Source organism: Ischnura elegans, chromosome 6 (genome assembly GCF_921293095.1).
Source record: "Ischnura elegans chromosome 6, ioIscEleg1.1, whole genome shotgun sequence".
In the NCBI taxonomy this organism is placed as follows: Eukaryota; Metazoa; Arthropoda; class Insecta; order Odonata; family Coenagrionidae; genus Ischnura; species Ischnura elegans.
Genome location: NC_060251.1, coordinates 119,739,276 through 119,758,730, shown reverse-complemented (window position 1 = coordinate 119,758,730; position 19,455 = coordinate 119,739,276). Strand labels below are relative to the sequence as shown.

At 40.2% G+C, this 19,455-nt stretch overlaps 1 protein-coding gene across 3 annotated transcripts in view; it reads right to left on the bottom strand.

Moving 5' to 3' along the window:
• LOC124161596 (mucin-19) overlaps positions 1 to 19,455 on the bottom strand; it is a 254,653-nt gene that overhangs the window by 23,265 nt on the left and 211,933 nt on the right. For all 3 annotated transcript variants that reach the window (XM_046537980.1, XM_046537979.1, XM_046537981.1), the window contains 3 exons: positions 12,346 to 12,574; positions 10,964 to 11,168; positions 7,996 to 8,213 (listed from right to left, as the gene is read on the bottom strand). In XM_046537980.1, coding sequence (XP_046393936.1) covers positions 7,996 to 8,213; positions 10,964 to 11,168; positions 12,346 to 12,552 — 630 coding nt within the window. In that variant the 5' untranslated portion in view covers positions 12,553 to 12,574. The remainder of the gene's footprint in view (positions 1 to 7,995; positions 8,214 to 10,963; positions 11,169 to 12,345; positions 12,575 to 19,455) is intronic.

Genomic DNA, 19,455 nt, shown 5'->3' with positions numbered 1-19,455 from the left:
TATGATTAGTTATCTTTTCCTGTCATGATTCTCAGTGATCACGACGTGACCGCATGCATTGAGTGAATTTACAAATGATTCAGTAAGCAAAGACCTCGTAAGTGACGCTCATTATAAATAAAAGATTTTTTTTATCCGCCAGTCAAATGGGCTTAGATTTGACGAAATGCCAATGAATTTACCAAAACCTTGAAATTTTAAAAATCCTGAAATAAATAATGAAGTCATCAGTTAAAAATAATCCCACATGAGTCTATTGGGATTGACTGAAAAAGTACAATTTAAAAATTTAGAATTTCCTAATTCAGTGCGTAATAAAAATATAAAAAAATTGAATTAAACTTGAAAAGGTGATACAATCAAGCACGCAGCGTTAGGTGAAGTGAGAGTGAGCATTGGATGTTCCATTCATCATTTTATAATTTACTGCGCAGAGCAAGAGTTGAAATTGGATTGCAAAAGAATGACTCGGCTAAACTGGGGTGGGTCCTTTCACAACTTCACACAGATTGACGGAAATGATACACGGAATTGAAGTTAAGTCGTGAATTTTCAAAATGGTTTTAATAGGAGAACGTGGAGGAGATCTATCAGAAATTAAAATTAGCAAAAAAATGTTTCTCGGGTTTCGCACCACGTGATGCGTTGCCATGGCATCGAAGTTTCGAAAGACGAGTTTTGCCCCATTAACACGAGCCCGGAATCCGTACCGCGGTAGCCCTTGGCCACAGTCTGAACGCATTCGGTAACGGTGACATCAGCGAACCGCGGTCAGCGCTACTGGGGCACCGGAGATAGACGAGATGGACGATGTGATCATTTCATGTCATCGAGTGCGAAAATGGATCTGGGAATGAGCATAAACGAGGGAAAGGTGGACCTTCTACTTGAGTTATACACCAACCATGATTTTCAGGAGTTGTAAGCGAACTAATTTTCTGTCTGACGTTATTTTTTCCTATTATTTCAAAATTTCGTCACACGATAACAGTACTGGGTTACCGTGATCGTGTGAATGGACGTTGGTTGGTATATGAAGTACTGACCGTGGTCCTATGCAGGGACGCAGCTAGGAATTAAGGCTGGGGAGGGGGGGGGTTTAGGTGCAACTAATACCGGGGTGTGTGGGGGTATGGAATACCCACCAGGATAAACGCTAGGTGCAAGATTAATAAATTGTGGAATTTTAGGATAAAAGGTTCAAAATGGTGAGTTTTACGGCTTTCTGAGGGATATTTTATTTTTCCTTATACTATTCTATTAGTAATATCAATCCAATTAAGTAAAATGGGTTAAACTTAAAAATTTCTCTGAGCTCTGGGGGGGGGGGGGGGGGGGGGGTTATCCCCAAAACCCCCCCCCCCCCCCTCGCTGCACCACTGGTCCTACGAACTGAGAAATGCGAGAGAAGACCGGAAAATATTCAAACGGTCAGCGGGACACGCCAGCCAATCGGATGGCTCCTCTGAGAAAAAAAAATGATTTGTCAGAATCCGAGTGTATCCTGACAGAGCAGTCCTGATAATACTTCGCCCCTATTACAAATCGTCACCCGGTGAGACACCCGAGATGAACTTCCGCAAAGTGACCAATATTATTCCTTGCCCAATCCGCCGCCTACAGCTAATCGTGACGAAAATTCGTCTTCATCATTTCGCTAATGTATTGATGATGCCACGAGAGAATATCGGAACAGGGTCACCACTTGTCAGCAACTCCTCGACCTAGGGAACGGGCCTCGCGTGGTTCATTCTGCTTGCACTCTCGCGAGCTATTGCCTCCATCAAGGAAAGGTTCTCCCGTATCGAATAAATGCACCATAACTATAATGACGTCACCAGCTCACGAAAATTGGGCAGAGAATTTCTCACATTTTTTTCTTACAAACTCACGAGAGAATCGCTGAATGATATTCCCGCAGCACCTCGTCTTCCTATTCCGTACAACGATTTCTTTCATTCTTACGCGGTTTCGGATCATATTACATGTATCTACTGGTGATAAAAACAATTCAAATCTCGAAAGGTCGCCGCTGTTAAAAAGCATCACGGGCTGTGAAGCCGGAGAAACCTTTCAAAAGGCGAAAAAAATCTTGGCTGTTTAGACGTCTATAATATCATAATTCGTGAACAGAACAGGAAACAAATGTTTAAAAGTACAGCGGCAAATCATTATGACGCAGACGTAGTCAGTGGAGCAGGTAGGGGGGTTGCGGGGGAAAAAACCATCCCAGAATGCAGATAAATTTTAAAATTAAATCATTTTACTTAATTGGATACATTTTATTTATAGAATAGTGTAAGGATTAATAAAATATTCCTCAGAAATCCGTTAAACTCACCATGTTTAAACCATAAGTATATCTTAAAAAATTTCTAGGGGAGGGCACCCGCACCTTCCGTATTCCATTGAACCCCCAGCATTAGTTGGGCTTTGGGCCCCCCCCGCCCCCCCCCCTAGCCCTAACAGGGTAGTTTCCTTCATCAAAGAAAACGAAATGCATTGATTGCGATTCGTCACCCACCATTAGTGTATTCATAATATACAATTTATTTGGTTTTATAAATCCCAGTTTAGACGAATGTTAATGGTCAATTTTAACCTCATTTGAAAAGGGCCAGATTGGCGCCCATGCGATGCAACTCCACGTGACGTCATAGGGACCTAGTTTGTACACGAGTAGATAGGAGTTTTGCATCGTCTGAGATAACCAATGCATGCATGAGGCACAGAGCTCAGAGAAACATGTCTTAATAACCACCTATTAAAACTCCCTATGGTCGGAAAGTTTCCTTCGTTTGATAAGGTATTAATAGTCCTTATTTAAGCCAAGTGCTACCTGCTAGCAGCCTGCATCGCAGAGAAGCACACATCCTAGCCCCAAAATCACCTCACTAGGTGGCAGCTGGAACCAGAATGACGTCACACGGGCTTTTCCCAGCATTTATACTTAGCAGTCGCATTTCGCGCGCTTGAAAATTTCCACTTTTCATTTAATCGCAAAAAATTGATATCGTCATTTAAAAATCTAAAAGCGTAAAATACGTACTCCAGGAGTAATAATATTACGATTTAGGGAGTGAAAAAATAATAGGAAACCATCCCATTCCTAGCTGCGCACCTTGACGTAGCTGCACCCGGAAGCTTCAGATGAAAGTTGCCGTCCAGAATATGTTAGAGAAAAATTTTCCATATAGTCTGTCATTAATGAAATGAAGGCGGAGAGTGGGGAGATGAGCTGCTTCAGCACCGGCCCATGATCATGCGGCAGCCCGTCTCCTTCATTCCACTTTCACGCAAAGGGCAGCTGACCTCCACTGCGGGTCACTGCCCCACAGCCACCAACTTGCTCTGGCTTGCCGCTCACGGATCTTCCTCTCGGCATTTTCAAAGTTCTTCCCAACTAATGAAGATAACTTCGATGCTTCAATTTGAACCCTCAGAATATGCTATATGAGGGGTAATCCACTGAATAAGGGAATCAAAATTGAAGATTAAATCCTATTTTGTGCACTCCATCTTAAATCCGTCAGCTGTGACGAATTTCTGTCAAAGAGATCCATTTACACAATGCTATGGATTATATTTTGGTTATTGATTGAGCAAGTGTAACCATTTTTCTTTGGTAAAAAACGACAATGCTAATTAATTTTGCTGCTCTTAAATTGCAATATTTTAGCAACGCTTTCATTTTTATTGTGCTTCAAATCTTGCATTAGGATTCTGAAGTATTTCTTTCATGAATTGGATATAGATAGAAAATTATGCATCTCTAACTAATTTCTGTAACGCAAAGAGTTGAGCGATACATATTTGAAAAAAACTGCCAAAACTTTTCATATTTAATATATGGTGCTCCTAAAAAGGAAAATGATACCCAGCGAGAAAATTCTGTAGAATAATTAGCGCAGATATTATGGAATTACGGTGAGGCTCGTATAAAACTCGGCACTCATTTTTTTTCCTTTTATCTCTATTAAAATATAGACTTTTTAATATTTTCTTAGATTAAATGTTTGGTGTTTCCAAAAGAAACTTCATGTCATCAGGGAAATGAATGTCAAATGAATACCGAAAACGCTCACGAATTATGTGGAAATTGCTTAAAATGTTTCAATATTTTCAAAGAATATCAGAGCTTTTTTCATTTAAATAAGAATTTTTTAGTCCCAAATATCCTATTTTGGTTCTTTAGCCATTTGAGCATGGGTTCCCGTCATTTTGAATTAACCAAATTTTAGCTCGTGAATACAAACTTCACTTTCAGTTTGACACTATCAAAAAATATCTTTTCCAAATTCTGAAAAATAAGTGCCGCCCTAATGAGTAAGCTTCCGTAAGCATCTAATTGGTGGTTTTCTGTGGATATCAACAACGTGCAATCTACGGTAATTATTTGCAGACCAGTTTCACGCATACGCTTGGACCAGTGAAAGAAAACACATCCATAGTTTGCAGGGTGTATCTACTTATTAGTGGCAGTTAGAAAAGGTTAGCAGCGAAAGAATATAAGTGATGAGAACACAGATTGGTAAATCTGAAAAGAATTCGATTAGAACAGGAGCTGGAATGATGCCAACGTTTATTATTTTCAAGAATTCTCACGGCATCGAGGAATTAGGGAATGGACTGACTTACCGGAAGAACTTTTTTAAGATCTTCCTCGCATATTTTTAAGTATTTTTAAAGAACAAGAGCTCCACCATTCTTTGTCGATGTCATTGTGGTTCTTTAGGGAGCATTTGATATTGCACATTTCAGGTGACTTGGTTCACATTTAATTTGAAAATAATTTAGAATCCAATAAGTGCATTACTATTTGTATCCAGTGAGTGAAATTTTGTTTTCTTCATTCTTATATTGCTAGGCACTTACTTCATTTATTTTAATTCTCATGTTAAGACCAAGCGAAGGCCATATCTAGTAACAATATCTATTAAATAAATAATATAAATGTCCGACTCGGCCATCGTCTTCAGTGACTACAGTGATTTTCAATCAGTCCAGATGAGGATGGCATCGAAACGTTGGCAGTATTCCGGCAGTTGACCCGGTGGCATGCCCGAGAGCGTTTCGCACAGTCTATTCGCCGAAAAAACACCCGATCCATCTTCAAAAATGAGTAAAATTGACGCAAATCCGTTGCAAGGATAGGTTACTAAATATTTCCGACAGAAGGATATTTTTCCCGGCTAGCGTAGTGTTCAACCCGAACAAGAGGATTGGTGGGTGAAATGTACACATCCAACGCTCGTGGGCACTCTTAATTTCTCTGCAAGTAATGAATAAAGAACTGGAAATTAGGAGGAAATAAATGCGGAGAGATTTTGATTGTAAAACAGGTTCATTCGTGAGATGAGCGAAAAAATATGATGGCGAAAATTGATGTGATTAAAGGAAGGGGGGCGACTTGCGAAAGAGGGATGTGGCGACGCAAGGGGAGAGTTCCAGGGCGAAGACGAAAAAATGAACTTTCTTTTCTAATCTCACGTCTTGTAAGGGTGTTACGGAAATCCCTATGGGGCTTATAGTAAAGGTTAAAGTGGATATAAACCCCTCTGAAAGACAGCGCACTCGAGAATTCCAATATATCCCAAGGACGCAGCAAAATAAGCCTTCACTTCAGACGGCTAAGCTATCACTGCAAAAATTCCAATTTGAGTTTTGTACAATGGATTCAGAAAGAAAAAGAAATTATTTTTCAAAATATAAAGTTGGTTGACGTGTACCACTTATTTTTAAATTGCCGTTTTACGTTAAAGGGAGAACGTATTATTTCCAATTTACAATTAAAAAAGGAAGTAGTGGCCAACAGTTTTAACTTCATCTTGCTTATCAAAAAACATTGTTTAAGGTCAATATCTAAATTTAAGATTTAAATTAATGCTCAAATTATGAAGCCGATTGAACTGTAAAAAGCGTATAGCCTCTTTTAGATTAACTTGGAACATGGGGTTCGCTGGTACACAGTTAATAACTCCACTTGAAGACTTGTTTGATAATGTGCTTAAAATTCATCAAACTTCATTTGATAGCACAAAAATAATTTATTGGAAAAATCTTCTAAACTGGGTAGACTTTCCAACTGAATAGATTTCGAGACCACCCAATGAATCACAGTTTAAGATTTTTCGCTTCCATTTCTTTTTTTAAGTTCTGAAACCAAATTTGCTATCAGCGACCTCAAAAAAAAACTTTTTTGCAATCTACTTGGTTTTGCAAGGTGACCGTGCTGTACTTAGAGCACGCTGAACCACGCTGCGACGCCACGCGAGCGAATTCGAAAGCTTTGCGTAACAATGGCGAAGCGAATGGGGGTCAGCGTTGCGCATTCAGATGTGGAAATGCGAAGCGGCGGCGATAAGAAAGAACAAGGCTTCACTCAAATGCATGTCAGAGTAAGAGCGAATTGCAAGGCTGCTGATAAACACAAGGATGAAGCCAAAGAGGCAGAAATTTTACTATTTTCGGGGGGTTTGAAGCCCCCAAAGCCCCTCTGTTGGTTACGTGCCTACAAGGAAAGTCCCGGAAGGACAACTGGAATTCCAATAACGTTCTGAAGGTATTCCTTAACAAAATTGTCTATTTATGCGGCTATAAAAAATTTGAATACCAAAATGAAAAAAATTGAAAAAACTAAAAACAATTTTTTGAAACGTCTGAAAGGTAGATCAAAGAAGATATTTCAAATTTTACGCCATAATAGCAATCGTTTAAAAAAATCGAAGAAAATATAAAAGTAAGTAATAATCCTTCAACAGTATTTTGCTTCCACTGATCTTAAAATTAATATTCATCTCAATCAGGCAATGGGTTGTGTTCACTTAGACCCAGGAGCGATATTCAGTAAAAAAATACTCAGATGAAAGGGAAAAATAATGGTGGAAATAAAACCTTCTCCATTTAGCCATTATCTCATCGGTTGAAACTAATAAAAAGACGCATCCGAGTCGTAGTTTTCATGATTTGGTGACGTCATTCGTGATTTGGTTTCCATAACATATCAGAAAAATACGCTCATTGACGAAAGGAATGGTTCGCGATACTATAAACAACAAAGAAGAGCACGAGGTCCATGTATAAGACCGAAGAGTGGCAAAGGCGCAGTGATACTCTCGGTATGAGTTTCTGACGTCATCAACTCATCTGCGACAGGGTTGAAGCCGTCGATTTTTCGCCTCTTACTTGCGTCGTTATTTTTCTCTAATATGCAGATGCGTTTTAATCCTGTTTTTTGCATTAATTTCTTGTGTGCGTGGTATATTTCAAGCCTGATGCGTTAACGGCAGCGAAATTAATACTACATACCACGGGAAAACATACCCTTGTGCCGGAAAACGAACCACGGACCTTTTGATCCCCGGCCACTGCGCAAACTACCGGAGAGACAAATTTACAGGAAGTATTAGGGTATATTTTTACAGTATATACGTCGCTTGCAGTACAGGATTCGGAGTTTCGCCCAATTGAATATTCTTCAAGCCTGCTTCGATGGTTGCTACACAGGCTCGATGCTTCGGCATGCGTTATTACGGGTACAGCGGCGAAAAAATATTAACGCAAAGCTAATTTTACCTAATTTTAATCACCTTTAAATCGCCTCTCCTCCCTTCTTAATTCGCTCCCTCCTTCCATCCATCCTTTTTACCCGTTATGCAGGAAATTCACCGCACAAGGTTTGTCCCATCTGTCTACCAATTGAATGTTTTCCTTTCACTACTTGTTAATTCTTTGTTAGTTTTTATGTTGTTATTGTATTGCATCTACCCTTATTCATTTTATTGTTTAAAAAATTCACTGTAAATTGGCGCCACGGCAGCATGTAAAGAAATGACTTAAATAAATAAATAATTGGCGTCTGAATGCGGCGATAATGGAAACTACTAGAAGTGTCTGTCGGAGATTTGACCCCGTACGGTGATGTCACACTGCGACATATATCACTGAATTTCCACGCGGCAATGGATGTTAAGTTATGAAATTCCAAAAATTAACCTTTCCGTCGACCATGAGGGCGGCGAGGGCATCGTAGATGACGGACTCGGAGGGCGACTTGATGCCGGGGAAGTGGATGCCGAGGGCGGCGCGAACGGCGGGCAGCGACGCAGCCTCTCCCGCGGACGTCAGTTCCAGCACCACCCAACAGAGGGCTTCAGGTAACGGAGTAAAGCTGCCACGCACAATCGGCACCATCGCCAGTTCTTCCATGTCCCCTGCAGCAACAAAGAAAATATTACTATCATTATTATAGATATCATTAATCCACGAAACGCTAGGTGGCCCGGGGAAAGAAACTGGCTCCCTTTATCAAAAAACGAGCATTTCACACTCATTTGGCCTAGTTTGGAGTGAGCTTTATCCTCACCTAACCAAAATCAATCTTCGGACTGAATCACTGACAGCGATTAAATGATATAAGCCAAGCCTTATCAATTAAAAAATGCCTTAATATATACTAACTTTGCTTCAGAGACAATACGAAAGTAAAAATTTTCAATTTGAGATATACAGCAATATTGGGAAGAATCAATTTAATAAAACCTGAAAGTTATAGAAAAAGTTCTAAGACTTATTTTTTCACATTTCATTCAGGTATTTGGGTGCACGATGAGGCAATTCACACTTTGCATTTTAATCTCAACATAATTTTTTTAAACGGAAAGTTATTGGAAGAGAAGCTTCCATAAAAGTGTCTTGGTATTCTGGATAAATGAGAAAAAAACTCTAATGAAAAGTATTTTTGCTTTGCACTGAACTAGTTTCCAACGGACGCTGCATACGTCAAAAACAGATTTATCCAGGGTAATCCCCGCAATCCCTCAGTTAATAAGGAAACCGAATTTTCCAAAGTATGTAGGTATTCCAGCATTTCCAGTATAGTAGACACCCTCAGCACAAACATAACTGCCCTTACACTGAGCGTTCCAAACGTAAATATTGTGAGACGCAAACAATACACACTGGACACGCGGGACTCGAGCCTGAGGCCCCAGGATTGGTAGGCGAGGACTTTATCCCTTAGCTAGCGAGGCCTTTCATCGTTGAAGTATTCTTCAGGTTAAGGTAGAGCATTTTGCAGATTACCTCGACCTCTGTGCCCTCCCTTCACGGATATTCCCTCTTCAATTCACAATAAGACCTGGATCCCCTTCAATCCATCTAAACATCCTATTCCCTTCCTTCCTCTCCTCGTTTACCCAACATTCTTCCTTCGCACACGGTTTTCAACATCTCTTTCCCGCTGAGTACTAGCTCGAGCAACATCCATGTCGCTGAGGAAAGGCATGTGCGTCCCTAAGACCCCCAGTGCTGCACTTGTGGGAGTAATTAGCAATTACTCCCAGTAGAGTCACCCATTTCAGATAGTTAGAGGGCAGAAGCAGGATGAAAGGTCCTCCACGTGACTGTGTCACTTAAAAAACATCGTTTGTATGGAAGTGGGAAACCCTATAAACTATCTTTCATCTGAAAATATGCAGAAAAATCGATATGATAGGCCAACGAAATAAGATAAATTATAAAGATTTCTTTATTCTAACAACGCAATCCACCATCTTTCATGCTATTTGTGGCCCACTTTTCTCATTGGCGAGTTCATCACACTCCTCGCCATACACGCGAGTAACCAGAGATACGCCACAAAAATCCCACCCTTTCTTGAGCCCGGGCCACAACATACCCTCTGCCTCCCGCAGACAAACTTTCGACCCCCCTCCCCCACAACCCACCGTTTACGTCTCCTCCGCAAGAGGTGAATAAAGAAGAGACGATCCTCATCTGAAGATGGCGGGAGGATAAAGCCGCATTACCGTTCCATATTTAACTAGTGAGTGTCCCATTTTTGTGCGTCCGTGTTCACATAATTTAATAAATTTTTATCAATGAGTTATGATAAAGAGAGATACAGTAAAACCTGTGTTCACGAACACCTCTGAATAACGGACACTTCTGACTTTAAGGACAAAATTCAATTCCCGGCAGAAGGATGTGCAATTGCTTAAGGATTGAACCTCCATTACATGGAAACTTCTACTTAGGAACGCCTCATTGAGCACAATTCTTCTCTTTTATGAACACCATCGGCATGGATTTTCTGACCCTTTTCTTAAACATGGAAAGTTGCGTTTATAAATAGCTCCGGGAAAGACGAGAGCGAAAATTATGACACCAGTGAAGGTGCAGCAATTACCTCATTGCGAATGAACGAAAAGATCTCGTAGATTGAATTCTTGTAATAGCTAATCCCATATTTTCGATCAACTCGTCTTGGCACGCGCAAGACCCTCAGCCAGCGGTTGCCTATGATTTGTTGGAGATAACACAAATCGCAAATGGGGGAAGAAACACTATGGGCGCTGCTCTCCATGAGTGCCACTCGGGCGTAAAGGAAAATCCGTTTTCTTGTCCCAAGACCACTTCTACGAGAAAAAGCGCCCGTAAAAAATAAAACCCTGAAATAGGGTGATTTCCTTCATCAAAAAAACGAAAGGCATTGATTGCGATTCGTCACCCACCATTAGTGTATTCATATTATACAAATCATTTGGTTTTACAAATCCCAGTTTAGACGAATGGTAATGACGGGAAAGGTAATAATAATAAAATTGACGTCACACGGGATTTTCCCGGCATTCATACTTAGCCGTCGCGTTTTCGCGCGCTAGAAAATGTTCACTTTTCATTTAATCGCGAAAAATAGATATCGTAATTTAAAAATCTAAAAACGTGAAATGCGTACTCCAGGAGTTATAATCTTTCCATATGGGCAGTAAAAAATAATAGGTAACCACCCTATTGATGTTTTCTTTGGGAAACTTTTACAAAACCCAGTTTAGACGAATACCAATGGTCAATTTTAACTGTATTTGAAAAAGGTCAATTTGGCGCCAACCTTACGGACACATTTTCTAGGACACTTTGTAATAAAGAGTAGGTTCATGGAACGTGATGTGCGATTGTTTACCGATGGCCGCGATGGCGTGGTCGGCCGGTGGCTTCAGCACGTTGCGTGCCCACGCGTTTCGGATGCGGTCGAGGCACGCGTCGCCGTGCGCGGGGGACGCCACGAGCAGCACGCCCGGATGCACGTAGCCGCGGAACTCCAGGCCGCGGACCGCCTCACGCAGCGCCGGATTCCAGAAGCACTTGAGGTTCGCCTCCAGGAAGCTCTGCAATTAGTTCATCATCATTATTAACAAATTGCAATTGAATGGAATACAGACATCTTCCAGTTGAGCGTTGGAGTAAAATGAAAATTCAATGCCAAAACACCTGTTACCACTCTGCTAGACGACAAGTGGCTTCACGAGTGCTCCTTGATATTATAAAATAATGGAAGTGCTACCATCCTCCACTTTTAGACATACAGAATATCAATTTTGATAAGTTAGTATTTCGCTTAGAGTAGCAAAAATAAGATGTTATCAAACTTTGATACCATAAACAATCTTTATGTTTTCGCCATTTTGCCTCTCTGAGCAAAATGCATGCTTTCCACCATCAATATTCGTATTGTGCACGTTGAAACGAAAACCATTACACCACTTCTATGATTCTATAATCCAGGTGCCATCATCCAATTTCTTAGGAGTTTCCATGACTTAGTGAAGGGACTTAAGCTCCATCGATCAAGAGTTTAAAAAGAGTCTCCGACACTCAGACTCGTCCTGGTGTGTTTGTTTTATTTTGACCGAGCTCGTTTTGAGCGATTCTCCCAGAATTTTGGGCCATTCTGTCTCTGTAAGAGAGAGAAGTGTTTTGAGTGATAGTGAATGTCATTTGGATAACATGTTTTGTCTCTTTTACTGACAAGAGGTGCCAAACTTACACGTGATTGCAAGGAGAAAAAACTACCATTTCACTGTTCCTGGCTGAAACCCTCGCGGGTAGAATTACGGGAATCAAGGTTAAAATTACCAGAATTTTAGCTCGTGTTACCAGACCCAGTCCACTATTATGATGAGCCAGAAGTTGGGAAGCGACTTTCCGGTGAATTTTACCAGACAACGGCTTAGGGGCCATTCAAGAATTGCGCAAAGCCAGTTTTAGAAGGTATATTTTCCGTGAATTTAGTCATGAAAATACCTATTATCGGAAAGAGTAGTCATGAAAATACCTATTATCGGAAAGAGTAGTCATGAAAATACCTATTATCGGAAAGAGTAGTAACTCAAACCAGATTCCTGTGTACCATTTGTAACCGTGAATGTAGTTGGTTCATATTTCACTACACTGTCTAGTAAAGTATACCAGGATTCAACTTATTCCAACTGGATTTTGTTTCCGTGTAGAGAGACTTTTTAAACTGTTGGTTTCCTTAATTTAGGCTTTCGTATTTGAGGTCACCTGGAATAGCAGGTATCCACTGTCGTACATCCAGAATTCGGAGGGTGGCGGAGGGTCGCTGGGGTCGTGTGGGGGCCCCTCGGGGGGCGGGGCCCCTTTCCGCCGCCGCTGCAGCTGAATGGCGAGGCATCGGCGGAGCAGGAGGAGGGGCCGAGGGCCCGGGACCACGGTCCCCGGCTCCACCGAGCAGCGCATCAGCGATCCCATCCCCTCAGCCCAGCATCACCACCTGCAACAACAACAAAACGAATCAGTCATCATCAACAACAAGAGCTATTAGCATACAACAATCGCGTATTAAAGTAAAATAAATGGGGTACACAACATCGCATTTAATGAGTATAAGCCTAGGTTTTGTAAAATAAAATCCAATTTTAGGTAACTATGGTAAATCCAAAATATTACAGTGCCTAGTGATGGGTCGAAGGTCGTGGGCGACCGACTTCATTAAAGTGATGAACAGGATCATTCCGACGAACGGTTAGATATTCAATTACATTAAATAAAATATCAAAATAAAATATAACAAACGATTTGTAATATTCCGGGACGAAATTTTTAGCACCGTCCTAAAACAATTTCGTGCAACCTGTCTCTACACAAGTGCTATTGAGCATGAAGTTTATTTCGAGAAAGAAAATGCTTTCTCTCAGTGCGGTCAAAAAATCGTATACAATCCGAAGAATAGTCTTTTTCGATTTGAGCGATCTGCTTTTTCCCTAGTTATCGAGCAAATGACTTGCGTATCCGTATCAGATGAAATTAGAAGCTACAGAAAATTTTACTGCTATATATTTATGTGCCTTATATAACGAAATTCATTGTATTTATGCTTAATTATAATATTTTCACCATTTTCTATGAATAATAGAATCACATAATGATCCAATTTTGCTTATATGGAAATAATTCAAGATGGGGTGCAAGCGAAAAGAGGCCGGAGCACACCAACGCCACAGAGTAGGGGTATGCCCGTTCGAGAGTTAAATATGTTTCCGTTCGCATGGACCTTCCGACAGGTTTACAGAAAAATTCATGAAAACTGAAGCACCATACTGAAGTAATAATGAGATCAGTGACTTCCGAGCATTTAAACAAAATATTAACGCGTACGGAAGGTCATCTATCATTCTTCTGCAGAACTAACAGCAAGCTGTCACACACACGGAATTAAAATTCATTTTCGTAGCTTATCATTATCCACAATGTATTTTTCCGAGTTCATCTCTCAATTTTATCAATATAATATCAATGTTTTATTTTTCATCCCATGCCGCCATCTTCCACGTCTTTCTGTTTGGTTGGAGGAAACACGGAAGAAAAGCAACTGAAAGAAGTAACGAACGCCTTCCTAAAATTTCACGCTAATTCAAAATTCCCCGTTAATTTTCAGGTTAATTTCACCACTTTCCGCGCTAATGTTCTCCCAACGATTAATTTACTTGTTTTTATTTCCCTACAAAACGGTCTTTCGTCAGCATTGAAGAGTTCGTATCCGACATAAAACGAAGAGCAATTCGGATAGCGTTTGCATCGGCGCGATTGCCAATGTTGTTTTTTGGAAGGCCGTTGAGAAAGTGCTGCCGCCTATCGCCTGAAGGCGAACACCTCGAGGCGCGACTTTAATTGCGCTAAGTGAAGCGTGAATCGGTGGATTTCCTCACTACAACCACTAATAGAACATGGGCGGTCCACGAAATCCCATTCACTGGCGACTTGCCAACAGATTTTGATATAAAATAAAGCGGTAAGGGCATTCCATCACAGGAATGGAGCCACATATCTTAAGGACGTACATTCGAGTTTCCGTGATCCCAAAAAAAGATTTCGCCAATATATTGAAAATAAAAAATGTCCACCACATACAAGAAAAAAAGAAGTTGCAAGTATTTGGATAATTCAACGCATAATTAATTAAGATTACGCATCACTCCCTGGTTTTCGGCCTCTATGTCTGAGATGTGATCATTTACGGTTGAAGAAATTCTCACAGTTCAGTTGGGTTCAGAAAAAAGTCAAAGACGCTGTGAAATGTCAGCGCTGCAAATTGTGGCGAACAGTAACACTGCAATGGGTTTCTTGGGATGCCAGAGTTGTCATCGCTACGGTTGCTGGCTCTATGGACAAAAAAGCCTGGTTTCACATTTAGCCACTAAAGCATTGAGCAATAAACATAATTCGTGTTCGCTTGTTTCAATGACAATGGTCAAATAGGAGAAATTGACGCCATTTTCTTAAATTTATAAATAACTGGAAACGGAGCAGTACCAAATAGATGGAATTGGAAACTGAGCTAATAACTGACCAAATGGTCGCATCGAGGAAAAAAGATGTAAATGCGCCAGAGAGTAAATCACATTAGCGGAAAAACTGGCTGACACTAATTTCATGAAATTCTAAATGGCGTCTGGCCAAAAAATCCTACCTCAGGCACTGAAATTATTATTTTTTTTTATTTCTTCGGTTTTCACTGAATTGTTTTTAGTATAAAGAGCACGGGTTCTCACCAAGGTAACTCTTTACTGTTGAATTGCGTTGTGAAATTTTCTCGTGATATGACAGGTTGAAATTACTACAGCTTTTGGCAGTTTGATGTATGTATTTGGATGAAGGTTGAGTATTTTGAAACTGTTTTGTATATGTTTTGGGATGATACCGGTAGCTGAGATGACAAAAGGAGCTATATAAACCTGTTCCATATTCCTTATTCTTTTTATTACTACTGCCAATTTATTATTATTACTTAAAACCGTTACATTATCCCGGCGGTAACATAAATATTCATGAGAAAATTATAAATCTTTTCCCTCGTAAACCATATCCTACAAAAGCTTATATCTCATAGCAAAAGTTGGATGCCGATCCGAAAATTGAAAAATACGGAATGAACTACATCAAACTTTTCGTACAGTCCATATTTTAATTGCGAAAATTCACAACGTGTTACGACGCATAAGGTCATCATCAGGTCGATTAAATTCTCAATAGAATCAGGGGCGTACCCAGCGAGGGGCAGAAGGGGGGAAGGGGGAGAAGCTGACCCCCCCCCTAGAAGCGAAAATCGCAAAAGTCTAAAGCTAAATCAGTACTGAATTGAAACGAAAGTATTCAACAAATTTTCTTAAAACTCACGAAAAATGATATATATTAGCATAAGACATATGGCTAAAATAAAACTATTTTTCAAGGAAATAATCTCATAAATCCCATGGCTTGTCAACCCCTAGATCATATCTTGCCCCCCCTAGTTATGATCCTGGGTACGCCCTTGAAAAGAATGAAGTGTTTAGTGGTTATTTCTCACGCATTCAATCCACCTGATGGTGACGCTACGCGTTGAAACGCGTTTTAAAAATTGTCAGTAAAAAAGGAGGACAGTACGGAAAGTTTTATCTTATTTTCCATGATGTCTCCCTACATCTCGTCCAATACAGTTGAACTTGTTATGAAAATTATGGGTGCAAACTCTTGGTGCATCGCAATCGACAATAATGAGATAATGGTGACCGAGTCCATTCCATCATCAAGGATTCCAAAGCGTTGGGAGTTTGCTTGCTGTCGGTACCTATCTGAGCAGCCATATTGTTCCGCGCACGTGTCTGACTCGACTTAGCTTCGCTGTCTTCTCACGTGCGTGCATCCAGCGGTTGAATGGGACCGCGCGTGGCTTTCGACGCGTTTAATTGGACGCGGGACGAAATTAAAAGGCGAAGGACTTCTTTCATCGCGAAGGGTCTTCCTTCCCTCGATTCGAAGCACACGAGAGAAAGAAAGAAAGAAAAGGGGCACTCGCACAAATAAAGAGACGATTCCCTTTTATAACCCTGGAGCCGTCCTCGCGTGAAGGGTACAGATAATTTCCTCCGGATGGCGTCTTCCCGTAAATAGCCACGTGCGCTTCCGTCGTCGTATTTATAGTGAGCTCGTGTCCCGCGGTGGCTGAGAGCGGCCTCCCCCGCACTGGGACATTCCCCACGTGACGACCCTTAATGTGTCACCTACGAAAAACTTAATTGATGGATGATGCGGAGGTAGGATGGGTGGTAGGTATCCTTAAAAAGAAGCAAATCTCTCAAAAGCAGGGATTATGGCGTACTTATATAGATGTATACTCACTCGGGGGTTGGGGGATGCTACAATAGGGTGTAACTACTTTTCTAATCTTTCAAGAATTCAAAATTTAAAATTCTTAAATATCTCATGGGGAATAAAATAAATATGATATAAAAAGGTCGATTGTTTAGCTATGAAAGGCTGCTCAAGAACAGTAAATGCATTAATTATTATTACTGAAATATTCTATCAGTTAAGGTAGTCATACTTGGGAGGGAAGACAGACATCTGCAAAACGCCCCAAGTTGCATTCGATTCACAAGAAGGCCTTTCTTTCAATCTAAAATTCATATTATCTTCCATCCCCTCCCTCGTTTACCTAACATTCTACTCTCTAACACCATTTTCAACATCCCCCTTCCCGCTAAGCACGAACTCCATCCATAAATTCTGTCTCCTCTGCATCTCATCCACAAGCTGCCACTCCTCACCCACCATGTCCAGCACTCCGTCGTTCCTTCTCATCTCCGTCCAATTCACAATCTTCATTCTTCTCTACGCCATTATAATTCAAGTCGACAAAGCAAAAACATGGAGAGGAGCAAAATTAAAAGGCTATGGTCTTGAAATTTCCGGTATAAATGAATACTTAGGCACGATCGACATAGTGATCGTTAATACTTCCATAGTGATAAAAGAATTGATCCAAAGTGACGGAAAATGATGAATATCGCGTTTGAAATCATCCAATGAGAAGAGCCAAGGCAGTTTGAGTGGGATATTTTCCAAGTGGAAGTCACCGCCATCACAATTTCCTTTCGAGAACCTAAAGCGGTTTGAAGAATGCATTATTTTACTCACTCATCGAACTCAACACCTAACTCTACATTCCTTCGTATTATTGCACCCCATAGAGTGTCCCACAGCAGCCCTCCATTTCTGCCTTCACTGAGTCTGCGTTCTTTTCCCGAGTGTCCTTCCTCACCTGCTCCCAGTTGGTACTTATCACTCGACTTCTTCGGGGAATTTCAGTTTAACTTTTTCCTCCAATATAAATACTCCAATGGATGAAATTAGCCATATTTTCACATCGAATTTTATCCTTGGTGTATATAACTTTTCATCCGTGCGCGTGACTGCGAGCAAAGTCACTTGTTTCATGCACTGCTTTCCTCTGATATCCATCTCCCGCAATCACCCGTGAAATGGGGGTCCTTCTCTGGGGCATGCTGTTTCTCACTCGCATCTCTTATCCCACTCCAATTCGGTACACCACCTCTTTTCTCAACCCAACCATTCCTATTACCTTCAGCCTCATCGTCATTAGCGCTTTGATACTAATTGTCAATACTCTTCGACAACAATTTACACCAATAATACTATGGATTTCTTTCCGATCACTGTTGCATTAGATCTATGAAGTAAGCTAGTAACATCAATTATGATGAACCTAAGGTGTTGAGGCTTTCAAAAGCCAAAGTATGGGAGGTCAACAAAAGTTGGCTTCTAAGACTTGAGCAGGAAGAAAAAATTTAATCGAGCGGGTTTTATGATGCCAGAAAAAATTTGACAACAGTAATAAGATAAGAACGATAATGGAATTACAGAAACGGAGGTCTTCAATAGCGGGAAATTATAAGCTTTATGGCATCCATGGGAAAGGTTAGACCTGACAACATACAATTAACGTATATCCAATTTTCATCATACTTTTTTTGCAAATTAAACATAATTTCTGGAAGATTTCCCAGCCGATAAATCCACAATTCTATGAGCAGCCTCCAATTCCTGAAAGACTGCATCAATCTCCGAGAATTTAATAAATGATGATACGAGTAACTTAAAATAAATTCCGCAATAAACGTATAACCACTTCTCCACGTCATATTTTGCAAACAAAACATAATTTCAGAAAGTTTTCTCAGGTAATAATGCCATTCAGAATCAAATATTTAGTTTCCGTACACTGCATCAAACTTTTTATCATTGAAAAAAAAGGAATGAATCGGCTTCCAAGCAATGCTCCATCTCCTTCCGTTCAGTTATAGCGTCGCCACTATTTCAATTTACAATTTTCAGGGTCATTTAACACACTCCTTACTCATCTCCAATATATTATTACACGAGCACATCATGGCTGCGGTTAGACGGCGGCGAATCCGTTATGCCGTGTGTTCAGTCTCCTTGACACTGTTCTCAGCCCCAAGACATCGAGTAATCGCATTTCGCGTAAATTGCGTCTCCCTCTCTTCATAGCCGTCTCTCGTGATCTTTCAACGTTATTTTAAGCAAAAATACTTTATTTGACTTGCGTTTCATTTATTTCTGGATGACTTATACCCCTTTTCCCCCTCAGCCTCATAGCTCTCGCCACACAAAGCTATCAGTTCAAAATGCATAAATCACAAAATTCAACTTTTACTACAAATACTCTCTCTCCGTCAAATATCGTCGCTAAGCGTGAAAATACAGATAGTTACAAACATGTAGCAACAAATACGAGGCAAATAAATAATTAAAAATCAGTAATCATGAACAAAAAATGAGAAAATCAATTGAAAAAGCCTATTAAAATAGAAAACCCTAAAAAAATAACCTGCTTTTTGACGACTATTAGTGGATGAGGGTCAAGATAGTGTGACTTGAGTGAATATATATATATAATTTTTGGGACGTATCTGATCACCGAGAATTGAGTGGTTCATCAATTTTTCATTCTAAATTGCCGATTTTGATAGAGTTTGCAATATAAAAAGACTCTTATGCTACCACCTCTCATTTCGTGGCCTTCTTCAAGTAGAGTTATTTGCTGAGAAAAATCGACGACGTAAGTCCTGCATATGATGAACTAAGAAATACTTGACCGTACTATGAAATTTCTCATCTATAATTCCTTGTCCTGAAGTATTCAATTACAGAACAATGAGTAAAAGCCATTTCCTATTTTATAACAAGAAAGATGCTTGGAAAATATAATGCTAATGGAAAGTAAGGAAAATTCTCAATAGTATCTCTATATTAATAATGAAAAACACTTTGTTACTTCCACAAAATTCA